At 42.9% G+C, this 12957-nt stretch overlaps 1 protein-coding gene across 9 annotated transcripts in view; it reads left to right on the plus strand.

The window, feature by feature from the left end:
* Positions 1 to 12957, plus strand: part of fgd4a (FYVE, RhoGEF and PH domain containing 4a) — a 107493-nt gene that overhangs the window by 82243 nt on the left and 12293 nt on the right. For 8 of the 9 annotated variants that reach the window (XM_020481059.2, XM_020481063.2, XM_020481060.2 and 5 more), the window contains 3 exons: positions 3347 to 3746; positions 9067 to 9156; positions 10881 to 11026. In XM_020481059.2, coding sequence (XP_020336648.1) covers positions 3347 to 3746; positions 9067 to 9156; positions 10881 to 11026 — 636 coding nt within the window. Of the gene's footprint in view, positions 1 to 1147; positions 1396 to 3346; positions 3747 to 9066; positions 9157 to 10880; positions 11027 to 12957 lie in introns of those variants that run through there. The other variant, XM_020481067.2, reaches the window with a different exon arrangement.

Below are 12957 nucleotides of genomic sequence, written 5' to 3' on the forward strand. Positions count from 1 at the left end.
GGCGGAGGTAGCGGTCCTGCTGCTGGGTTGTTGCCCTCCTACGGCCTCCTCCATGTCTCCTGATGTACTGGCCTGTCTCCTGGTAGCCCCTCCATGCTCTGGACACTACGCTGACAGACACAGCAAACCTTCTTGCCACAGCTCGCATCGATGTGCCATCCTGGATGAGCTGCACTACCTGAGCCACTTGTGTGGGTTGTAGACTCCGTCTCATGCTACCACTAGAGTGAAAGCACCGCCAGCATTCAAAAGTGACCAAAACATCAGCCAGGAAGCATAGGAACTGAGAACTGGTCTGTGGTCCCCACCTGCAGAACCACTCCTTTATTGGGCGTGTCTTGCTAATTGCCTATAATTTCCACCCGTTGTCTATTCCATTTGCACAGCATGTGAAATGTATTGTCAATCTGTGTTGCTTCCTAAGTGGACAGTTTGATTTACTTGGAGTTACATTGTGTTGTTTAAGTGTTCCCTTTATTTTTTTGAGCAGTGTATATTACATTTTTTGTTTGCATCCCAATATTACACTTTATATGCATTACAGAAGACTGAAATATAACAAAACTGTTTGATATAGAAACCGGATTTTCATTGGGTTATTTGAAATAATCTTTTATATTAATAACATTCCACCCATTGAATTGTCATTTTTGCTTTGCTGGAACAATGTTACCTTTTTAAGCCCGTTCCCAAATGCTTTTTGCGATTTGCATGTCTATTTGGCGCGCATACAGTTAGGCCATGAAGTTTAGGTTGTTGCACTAATGCCAGATATCCTTAAATTATGAACGAAAAACCTCAATGTAGCCTATAGATATAAATTGCATCATAATTATACATTTGTGAATTCTTAAAGGTATTGTTTTCTCTTTACTCAGACCACTTTATTCAACCACAATATGTCATATATTGCAGGGACTGACTAGTATAGACACAGTGAGGGTGTGACATTGTATTAAAGCTTAGAGATGAATGACTCATCTGTACAGTGTACGTCAACCTCTGTTGTTCCTCTATTCATACACACTTCCTGTTTCTACTGACACTGACATTGTACCCTCAGTGTGTGTGTGTGTGTGTGTGTGTGTGTGTGTGTGTGTGTGTACACAGGGTTCAGACATGTGCAGTAGGCTTGTGACACATACTTCCTGTAGTAGGTGTGTGTTGTTCCTGTCTTCGTGCAGTGGAATCAGGTGGTTTAGCTAGACTAGTGCACCCATTGAAACATGGTTTAGTCTCACTGATCTACCACAGGAAAGAACATGGGTACGGTTCCAAATGGGGTTTAAAGTGTTTTAAAGTAGTTCTGGACCTGTACTGTTTGATCATTAGTCCATGTCCCTGCTGGACAGTGAAGACTAAGGGGACTGGAAGGGAAGTGCTGTTTGAGGGCAGGTGGGTCATAGACAGGGAAACAGCTGGACGAGCTGCAGGATACAGTACTGCTGGATGGAGGTGTGTGTGTGTGTGTGTGTGTGTGCGTGCGTGTACACGTATGGACGCATGTACTGGTGATGCATGGGTTGACTCATGAAGAGTAAACAAAACCTTTTTAAAAAATCCATAAATGTATCATTCTTGTGCAATTCATATTTATAGGCTGCATTGATGTTTTTCTTTCATTTATTTTAGGCTATCTGGCATTAGTGTAAGCCTAAACTTTAGAGCATAGTCCACGCACCAAATGCTTTTGGGACTGGGCATAAAGTTACAATATTAAGAAGAAAGAGAACAGAGGGCCAGAAAAGTAATGTTTTGGAAAGATTCGGTGAAGTGGTTAAAGAGGATGATGGTTGTGAGGCGAATTCAACAGTCACAAGACGGGGACTTAAAAAGGAAACTGAAATCTGAACACTGACTGTAGCCTCACACAGAGTGTTTCTTGGTAGTCTTAAACAATTCTTTGAAAACAAAACTATACACCTCACACGCATGGTTATGGGCTTAGAAAAATAAGCTTCCTGTACCATGTCAGTTAAAGAGTTGAAATGTATTACATTTTTTAGTTTACATCCCAATATTACACTTTATATACATCACAGAAGACTGAATTTTTTCCCCAAAATGTTTGACATAGAAACAGCAGATTTTTGGTGTAAAACATAAAAAGGTGATTATGAAAAGTATGAATAACATTCCATCTATGAGGCCACGAGGTCATTTGATTACAGGAAAGGGCTACTATTAACTCCTGCAGAATAAAACATGTCTTGCAGTAAAATAATACACCAAATGTAGGCTACATTTTTACTCGGGAACAGGAGTGAAGAAATGGGACTTATTTCTTTCAGCATCTTGGGAGAATGTGAATGTGCAGTTAGATACCGTCTGTAGAGGTGCTATCTTTGATCAGCATTAGAAATATAGTATAGTATTTCAACCACATAAGATATGCATCCAAGCCAAACTGAAATCTTATCAGGAACATTTGGGGTTGTTTTCACAGCTTTCTATTTCCTTAAACTGATGTCACTTGAAAAATCTTTCCAGTTTTTTGGGGTTATTGGATTTTATCCCCGGTCCCTAAACGTCTTTGCGGGGTGAAAGAAGCCGAGATGACAGAGAACTTGACCGATGTCAACTAGATTGAAGCATTCATTCTACCGATTTGACATTTTTCTGGCGAGCAAGGGTTTATTTAGTCTTTAGGGCAACATATAATGACAGAAGAGAAGCTGCATGTATCTAATTATAGACAAGTTGAATACCAAAATGTCGGAAATTATAAGCAGAAGCACATCTAAAACAGGCCAAAAATGATCATGCACCCCCTGTCAAAACATTGTTTAACCATCTCTGACTGTAGCCTACTGCACATTTTTTATATTGGGGTCGGGTACGGGCCTCAGATTTTCACTTTAACATATATAGTCGTTTGCAGAAGGGTTATTACCAATTGCGGTGAACAAAAAGCTCCCCCGCGCACCACTAATGTGTGTGCATGTGCATTCAGAAGTAGGGCAGCAGGCTATCTCTAGGGAGTGGGGCTCTACCTCTCCAGTCTTCCTCTCCACTCCACTATCCTCCTCCTCCCCCCTCTTTTCCTCCCCTCCTCCTCTGCCCTACACACTCACACTTCCTCTGCACAGCTCACAGCAACCCCAGAAGACAAGAGGAAGTTTTTGCATCTCAACTGTTTTATTTTTTACCCTTGCACATACTCCGGTGCTGTCTTGCAGCCTCAGTCACTCTCACAGCACTCACTAGTTAGTATACCGAGGCTTAACAGCCACTGAACGTGCTCTCCCGCTCACTCTTTTATTCTCATCTCCTGTCTTCTTTGGCTTTAAGTCTTTATCAGCGGTGGTCTCTGACTTCCTCCTGTTCTCTTCCTCTGCTCTCACAGCCAGTCAGAAACCAAGGAGGGCTCACCACTCAAGCAGCTCAGCAAGTCGCCCCTCTGCAGTCCGGCTCACCGGGTCAACCAGAGACAGTCAGAGTCCGAGCAGCAGGACAACAACTCGGTGGATTCAGACTCTGTCCCGAGAACGCAGCGGGATGCCCACAAACAGGCAACTAACGGGATGCTAACCCAAATGGACAGAGACGGGGACAGGGAGAGTGGGTCCCCCCAGGGGAAAGACACTGCCCTGGAGAATGGGGACATGGGGGACGGGAGCATGGGCGTCACTCCCCTCCTTCACACACAAAGACCCATACTGGGGAGGACAGTGGACTTACAGGAGGAGACCCCCAATGTAAACAAAGGAAGCAAGGAGGAGGGCATTGTGGAGGAGAAGGTACCGGTAAGTGTCTGTGGGGAGGGGAGGGGGGGTGCGCGTGCGTGTCTCCCTAACTCTGTTACTATAACGCTCTTACACTGAGCGACCATAGAGTTCATGTGAGTAGTGTTGGTTTTAATGCAAGTGTTTAACCTGGCATCACAGTGTCACGTTAATTTATATCCCTGTGTCAGATGTCTCAGGGCCTGTGCCCATTAGAGCCATGTGCTCTCTCTGACTGACTTCACAGTCTACTGAAACCTCACAGCTCCTTTACTGTGCGACACATCAGACCAGATATAGCCCCTTCTGCCATGCCAGAGTAGCCTGCTAGCCTTTGTCTCAGCAGTGTGTCTGGTTTCTATTGACTGAGTCTGCTGGTCATTTCCATCTAGAAGGATCCGTAAGCACCGAAGTTTATAGGAGCATGTCAAATCTGGTGTCAAATGAATATACATATTTCAACTATTTTATATCCTAAATATTAGGAATAAACAAAGGCTTTGATTTCTGGTCAAACAGTTGGAAAGGGGTCTTAGAAAACATCTACCTGAAATTACATCAAAACACCATAATGTTGAAGTAAAAGCCAACTAATGCCAACACTTACAGTTCCAGTCCAAAGTTTGGACACACCTACTCATTCAAGGGTTTTTCTTTATTTTTACTATTCTATACATTGTAGAATAATAGTGAAGACATCAAAACTATGAAATAACATACATGGAATCAAGTAGAAACCAAAAGTGTTAAACCAATCAAAATATTTTGTTATATTTAAGATTCTTCAAAGCAGCCACCCTTTGCCTTGATGACAGCTTTGCACACACTCTTGGCATTCTCTCAACCAGCTTCATGAAGAATGCTTTTCCAACAGTCTTGAAAGAGTTCCCACATATAATGAGCACTTGTTGGCTGCTTTTCCTTTACTCTGCGGTCCAACTCATCCCAAACCATCTCAATTGGGTTGAGGTCGGGTGATTGTGGAGGCCAGGTCATCTGATGCAGCACTCCGTCACTCTCCTTTGTGAAATAGCCCTTACACAGAGTCAAGTACACCATAATGTACTGTATTGGGTGGCAGGTAGCCTAGTGGTTAGAGCGTTGGACTTGAAACCAAAAGGTTGCAAGATCGAATCCCCGAGCTGACAAGGTACAAATCTGTCGTTCTGCCCCTGAACAAGGCAGTTAACCCACCGTTCCTAGGCCGCTCATTAAAATAATAGCCAGTGTGTAAAATTAATAAATACACAAATATTCAAAGGAGGATATTGCATAATTCTACCTTTTGTATCCTAAATAGGTACACATCACCAGTAATAGAATGACATTCATACCCATAATTATGTATTTCTGTGTAGTACAGATCAGAGACCCATGGTGAAATTCTGTTAACGCAATTCTGTTACCAGGTGTAAATCCACTTCAAACTGTAGTTCAATAGCAAAAATATGTTTTTCCCAAAGTCAATGTGTCATGTCATAGCTGACATCCCAATCTTTCTGCAGACATCGTTGAATCTTCATTTTGATCATCTATTTAACAAGAGTTCTTGGCAAAAGTTGTCACATAAAACACTGAGGAAGATTTTACTGAAATTCTGTTATCAAACTTTGCATCTGCACAGTTCTTCCAGTAAATGTGTTTTTGTCAAATGTGCAGTGTAAATTGTTAAAAGTCATCTTTGTTTATAGGGTTGTATGGATTGCTAAACTTTGAAATCAATGTTTTTTTGTTTTGCATATAGTCTAAAACAAGTCTCAACATAATTCCGTTGCCCTGCTTCTACTGGGGGTTATTTTCGGGACTGGACTGAACAGATGTCAAACGCTTCAGCAGCTGAAGAATTGAGTTTGCGCCACAGTAGCCCTGTGGGAGGCCTTGCTGCTGCCTGGCCGGCTGGTATTTCTAATTATCTGGCTCTCAGATTAGTGTGTTCACTCAGCAGTGAATGAAACCCCCAATCTCTACATGGCACTGTATGAGAGGTGGAGGGCTCTAGCTAGAGTGGCTCCTATATACAATGCTTCATGGCTTATCAGTTTACTGCATCTCTGTTAGTTACTTTACATACATAGCTGGCAGAGAGCGAATAAGGTCATGGACGGTAGCAATTTTGTATATCTTTAACGACCATTACATATTGTAGACATAGCTAGGGGGACAGTGTGTTTTGTCAGTTTCAGACTGAGACGGACAAAGCTTTGCATGTGGTTTTTCAAGGTGTGGAATTGAGTGTGTTTGGTTATGCTGCAAGTTAGAGTTGACTAGTAACCACATTAACAATTGGTCCATTCGTTAGAATTTTGGGTAGAGAGTTCAAGGAATGACTGCTTTGGGGTAGAATAGTTGTTGTACTCTTGGCATCAAATGCAGTAGATGGCTTGAATGTTAAAGTAACTGTCCAATGAAAATCTCACTTTTAAAATGTTCTGTTAACTCATACCCAAATCATTTTGTTGACTCATCCTATGCTCATATTTGTGGCCAAAGCATACATTTGAGAAGAAAAAAAACCCCTCAAACAGACAGTTTCAAAGTAATGCATATGAGAATAAATATTTGTACAGGAAGTAACACAGAGTAAGAGAACTTGAACAATACTTGTGGGATATACACAATCCATCCATATCAATGAATAGAGGAAGCGAACATTCTTTCATTCTCTGTCCAGCTCTAACAATCAGTTGGGAACATATTCCCTAGTTTCCTGCAGAATCTTGATTTCTGAGTACACTGTATATCCAAAAGTATGTGGACACTCATTCAAATTTGTGGCTTCGGATATTTCAGGCATACCCAGTGTACGCAATCGAGCATACCGCCATGCAATCTCCATAGACAAGCATTGGCAGTACAGTGCCTTGCGAAAGTATTCGGCCCCCTTGAACTTTGCGACCTTTTGCCACATTTCAGGCTTCAAACATAGATATAAAACTGTATTTTTTTGTGAAGAATCAACAAGTGGGACACAATCATGAAGTGGAACGACATTTATTGGATATTTCAAACTTTTTTAACAAATCAAAAACTGAAAAATTGGGCGTGCAAGGCACTGTAGAATGGCCTTACTGAAGAGCTCACTGACTTTCAACGTGGCACCGTCACAAGATGCCACCTTTCCAACAAGTCTGTTCGTCAAATTTCTGCCCCTCTAGAGCTGCCGGTTCAACTGTATGTGCTGTTGTTATAAAGTGAAAATGTCTAGGAGCAACAACGGCTCACCGCGAAGTGGTAGGCCACACAAGCTCACAGAACGGTACCGCTGAAGTGCGTAGCGCATAAAAATCGTCTTTCCTGGGTAGCAACACTCACTACCGAGTTCCAAACTGCCTCTGGAAGCAACGTCAGCACAATAACTGTTTGTCTGGAGCTTAATGAAATGGGTTTCCATATCCGAGCAGCCGCACACAAGCCTAAGATCACCATGCGCAATGCCAAGCATCGGCTGGAGTAATGTAAAGCTCGCCGCCATTGGATTCACCATCTGACAGTCCGACGGATGAATCTGGGTTTGGCGGATGCCAGGAGAACGCTACCTGACCGAATGCATAGTGCCAACTGTAAAGTTTAGTGGAGGAGGGAATAATGGTTTGGGGCTGTTTTTCATGGTTCGGTCTAGGCCCCTTAGTTCCAGTGAAGGGAACTTCTGGCAACAGTTTGGGGAAGGCCCTTTCCTGTTTCGGCATGACAATACCCCTGTGCACAAAGTTCCATACATAAATAGTTTGTCGAGATCGGTGTGGAAGAACTTGACTGGCCTGCATAGAGCCCTGACCTCAACCCCATCCAACACCTTTGGGATTAATTGGAACGCCGACTGCGAGCCAGGCCTAATCATCCAACATCAGTGCCCGACCTCACTAATGCTCTTGTGGCTGAATGAAAGCAAGTCCCTGCAGCAATGTCCCAACATCTAGTGGAAAGCCTTCCCAGAAGAATGGAGGCTGTTATAGCAGCATAGGGGGGCCAACTCCATATTAATACACATGGTTTTGGAATGAGATGTTCGACGAGCAGTTGTCCATATACTTTTGGTCATGTAGTATTAGTGTGTTTTATAAACTGTACTGTATTGAGTGGTTTCTCTCACACAAAGCACTCAGAGACTGTCAATAGTAGTTCTCTCTTTGTTGATTGGTGTCATTTCCCTTCCAGCCTTTCATTTCCTCTCCTGATAGGCTCCCCCACCCCACAGTCACACACACACCCACCCACACGCAGACACACACACATACTCCACAATGTCCCCGTACACATCCATAAGATCCCAATACACACAGGCACACATACTACAGTATGCCCATACATCACTCCTCAATCAAAAGGAATGAATGAGTCCTTAATTCAAATGAACATAGAACATAGTTGAAGCACAAACATTTGATTAAAGCGATACTGTTGTAGATCACTATGGGGAAGTGTGTGTTGGCCAGTAAGGCCTGGCCAGTGTTCACACTCAGTAGTGCTTTGTCAAGGTCTCCTTACACCACTATGACCACAATAGTCCTGGGTGCTTGTGTGTGTGGTAAGCTCATGGTTATACTCAAATCAAATCAAATTGTATTTGTCACATGTGCCAAATACAACAGGTGTACATGTAGGTAGGGGTAGCAGCAGTGTAAAAACAAAGGGGGGCATTTAATTAATTGTTCAGCAGTCTTATAGCTTGAGGGTGGAAGCTGTTAAGGAGCCTTTTGGACCTAGACTTAGCTCTCCGGTACCGCTTGCCTATGACTTGGGTGATTTTTTTTTAGGGGGGGCCTTCCTCCGACACCGGCTAGTATATAGGTCCTGGATGGCAGGAAGATTGGCCCCAGTGATGTACTGGGCCATACGCACTACCCTCTGTAGTGCCTTACGGTCGGATGCCGAGCAGTGGCCATACTAGGCTGTGATACAACCGGTCAGGATGATTTCGATGGTGCAGCTGTAGAACATTTGAGGATCTGGGGACCCATGCCAAATCTTTTCAGAATGGGGCAGCCCGTTCTATTTCTAAGGCAGTAGGCAGAGGCTGCGGTTATTTGGCTGGCCATTTACCATCATCCAAAATTCCATGACTGTCACAGCCCTGACGGGAACCTAGCGCAGCATGGGAATCAAGCACATGAGGACAATGTGGGAGGGAAAGCTGAATTACACTGTGGGCATGACCTCAGAGTTCAACTTCTTCTTCACTATACTCCCAATTGTCTAACCTGTCTTTGAACTGTCTTTGTCCATTATTCTTTGGCGAGAGGCCCTTAAGATCTCCTCTAGTTATAGGAACATCATCTATGTACATACTGTATGCATTTCCCCAAATCATCCCACAGCCACAGCTCTCTCTTCTGTGTTTCAGGAGACCAATGAACAAAAGCTGTACAAGATCGCTACTGAGCTCCTGAAGACAGAGAGGGCCTACGTCACGCGGCTCAACTTGCTGGACCAGGTGAGTGTGTTCAGCTGTCCGTCCAGGGTCCTGTCACTTTAGGGTCCTGTTCAGTATGTAGCAGTGGTGGAAAAAGTACCCAATTGTCATACTTGAGTAAAAGTAAAGAAAATGAAAGTCACCCAGTGAAATCCTACTTGAGTAAAAGTATAAACGTATTTGGTTTTAAATATACTTAAGTATCAAAAGTAAAAGTAGAGTTTAAATCATTTCAAATTCCTTATATTAAGAAAACCAGATGGCACCATTTTCTTATTTACGGATAGCCAGGGGCACGCTCCAACATTCATTTACAAACAAAGCATGTCTTTAGTGAGTCCACCAGATCAGAGGCAGTAGGGATGACCAGGAATGTTCTCTTGATAAGTGTGTGAATTAGACCATTTTCCTGTCCTGCTAAGCATTTTAAATGTAACAAGTACTTTTGGGTGTCAGAGATAATGTATGGAGTAGAAAGAAAGTAAATTATTTTCTTTAGGAATGTAGTGAGGTAAAAGTTGTTAAACATATACTCTACAGTTCAAAAGTTTGGGGTCATTTAGACATTTCCTTGTTTTTGAAAGAAAAGCACTTTTTTGTCCATTAAAATAACATCAAATTGATCAGAAATACATAGTAGACATTAATGTTGTGAATGACTATTGTAGCTGGAAATGGCAGATTTTCTTTTGAATGGAATATCTACATAGGCGTAGAGAGGCCTATTATCAGCAACCATCAATCCTATGTTCCAATGGCACGTTGTGTTAGCTAATCCAAGTTTATCATTTTAAAAGGCTAATTGAGCATTAGAAAACCATTTTGCAATTATGTTAGCACAGTTAAACTGTTGTTCTGAATAAAGAAGCAATAAAACTGGCCTTCTTTAGACTAGTTGAGTATCTGGAGCATCAGCATTTGTGGGTTCGATTACAGGCTCAAAATGGCCAGAAACAAAGAAATTTCTTCTGAAACTCGTCAGTTTATTCTTGTTCTGAGAAATGAAGGCTATTCCATGCGAGAAATTGCCAAGAAACTGAAGATCTTGTACAATGCTGTGTACTACTCCCTTCACATAACAGTGCAAACTTGCTCTAACCAGAATAGAAAAAGGAGTGGGAGGCCCCGGTGCACAACTGAGCAAGAGGACATTAAGTACATTAGTGTCTAGTTTGAGAAACAGTCCTCAACTGGCAGCTTCATTAAATAGTACCCGCAAAACACCAGTCTCAACATCAACAGTGAAGAGGCGAGTCTGGGATGTTGGCCTTGCTGATAATGGACCTCTGTAGATATGTAGATATTCCATAAAAAAATCTGCAGTTTCCAGCTACAATTTACAACATTAACAATGTCTACACTGTATTTCTGATCAATTTGATGTTATTTTAATGGACAAAAATGTGCTTTTCTTTCAAAAACAGGGACATTTCTAAGTGACCCCAAACTTTTGAACAGTAGTGTCAATAGAGAAGTAAAGTACAGATACCCCCAAGAAATACTTAACTCGTACTTGTATTTTTCCTTAAGTACTTTACACAACTGGTAGGTAGAAAACATTTTGTAACTGTGAGAAACAGGGAGGCATTACCTAAACTTGTCCAATAAGAGAATGTGTTGATACGGTGTGTCCTACTGAACACTGGCCTAGGTCTGCCTCAGAATGAAAAGAAAGCCGTGTTCATTATTATGATCGATTCAGTGTGGTTTAACTCACCTGGCCATGTTGTTGTGCCACCATGCAGGTGTTCTGTGCCAAGCTGACGGAGGAAGCTCTAAAGGGCACATTCCCAGTGGACGTGGTGAAGAACATCTTCTCCAACATCTCCTCCATCAACACCTTCCACAACCAGTTCCTCCTGCCTGACCTGGAGAAACGCATGGGAGAATGGTGAGCTTCACATGACTGGCCAGTGGCCACAGATTCAGTGTACAAACTCACAGATCTCGCCTTTTTGAGAATGCAATCAAATGCAATAGCTAAATCCCACTTCTGACTCATTCAGAATCAGACTCACTCAGACACAGTTACAGTATTTGTGTAATCTAGATGAAGTAAGAACACCATTTATCATCAAATAGAGAAGTTGTGGTCTGTCGTTTGGAATGTCCCGGTTGAACTGATCAAAGCCTAGATTCAATCAGATCAAGCGAAAGCAGACACCTGCATAGTGGATGTTTTGGCGGTCGGAGGTGGAACTGCGTTGGAGCCGTCAAATCGGTGTGCAGCTGCTCTTGTGATCATTGTTTACGAAGCCACACCCACCCCACTCGCGGAGAAGAAAGTGATAGAAAGTGTAGTCCTATATAGAAGTAATTACGCTCGAATTGAAAAATCATTCAACAAAGCCATGTGACTTTCTATCATCCTAATGGAGGTGTAGATTACATCTCACATTCTAGTGTTCAAACCTGTAAACCAGGCTGCAGGTGATTTCTGTGCTACATGCAGCCAATGGCAATGTCCGCTTTTTTTATTTTTATTTTTTATTTCACCTTTATTTAACCAGGTAGGCTAGTTGAGAACAAGTTCTCATTTGCAACTGCGACCTGGCCAAGATAAAGCATAGCAGTGTGAGCATACAACAAAGAGTTACACATGGAGTAAACAATTAACAAGTCAATAACACAGTAGAAAACGAAGGGGGGGTCTATATACAATGTGTGCAAAAGGCATGAGGAGGTAGGCAAATAATTACAATTTTGCAGATTAACACTGGAGTGATAAAAGATCAGATGGTCATGTACAGGTAGAGATATTGGTGTGCAGAAGAGCAGAAAAGTAAATAAATAGAAACAGTACGGGGATGAGGTAGGTGAAAAGGGTGGGCTATTTACCAATAGACTATGTACAGCTGCAGCGATCGGTTAGCTGCTCAGATAGCTGATGTTTGAAGTTGGTGAGGGAGATAAAAGTCTCCAACTTCAGCGATTTTTGCAATTCGTTCCAGTCACAGGCAGCAGAGTACTGGAACGAAAGGCGGCCAAATGAGGTGTTGGCTTTAGGGATGATCAGTGAGATACACCTGCTGGAGCGCGTGCTACGGATGGGTGTTGCCATCGTGACCAGTGAGCTGAGATAAGGCGGAGCTTTACCTAGCATAGACTTGTAGATGACCTGGAGCCAGTGGGTCTGGCGACGAATATGTAGCGAGGGCCAGCCGACTAGAGCATACAAGTCGCAGTGGTGGGTAGTATAAGGTGCTTTAGTGACAAAACGGATGGCACTGTGATAGACTGCATCCAGTTTGCTGAGTAGAGTGTTGGAAGCCATTTTGTAGATGACATCGCCGAAGTCGAGGATCGGTAGGATAGTCAGTTTTACTAGGGTAAGCTTGGCGGCTTGAGTGAAGGAGACTTTGTTGCGGAATAGAAAGCCGACTCTTGATTTGATTTTCGATTGGAGATGTTTGATATGAGTCTGGAAGGAGAGTTTGCAGTCTAGCCAGACACCTAGGTACTTATAGACGTCCACATATTCTAGGTCGGAACCATCCAGGGTGGTGATGCTAGTCGGGCATGCAGGTGCAGGCAGCGACCGGTTGAAAAGCATGCATTTGGTCTTACTAGCGTTTAAGAGCAGTTGGAGGCCACGGAAGGAGTGTTGTATGGCATTGAAGCTTGTTTGGAGGTTAGATAGCACAGTGTCCACTACCGTAGCACAGTGTCCACGGTGTAATGCCGGGAGCCACTTGTGGATTTCACAGCTCTAACACAGTTCCACCTCTGATACCGCCAAAACAACCACGATGCGAATGTCGGCTAAAGCGGATCTGATTGAATAGAGCCCCAAATGAGTCAATTCCCACTTAACCCACCACA

Source organism: Oncorhynchus kisutch, linkage group LG4 (assembly GCF_002021735.2).
Source record: "Oncorhynchus kisutch isolate 150728-3 linkage group LG4, Okis_V2, whole genome shotgun sequence".
In the NCBI taxonomy this organism is placed as follows: domain Eukaryota; kingdom Metazoa; phylum Chordata; class Actinopteri; order Salmoniformes; family Salmonidae; genus Oncorhynchus; species Oncorhynchus kisutch.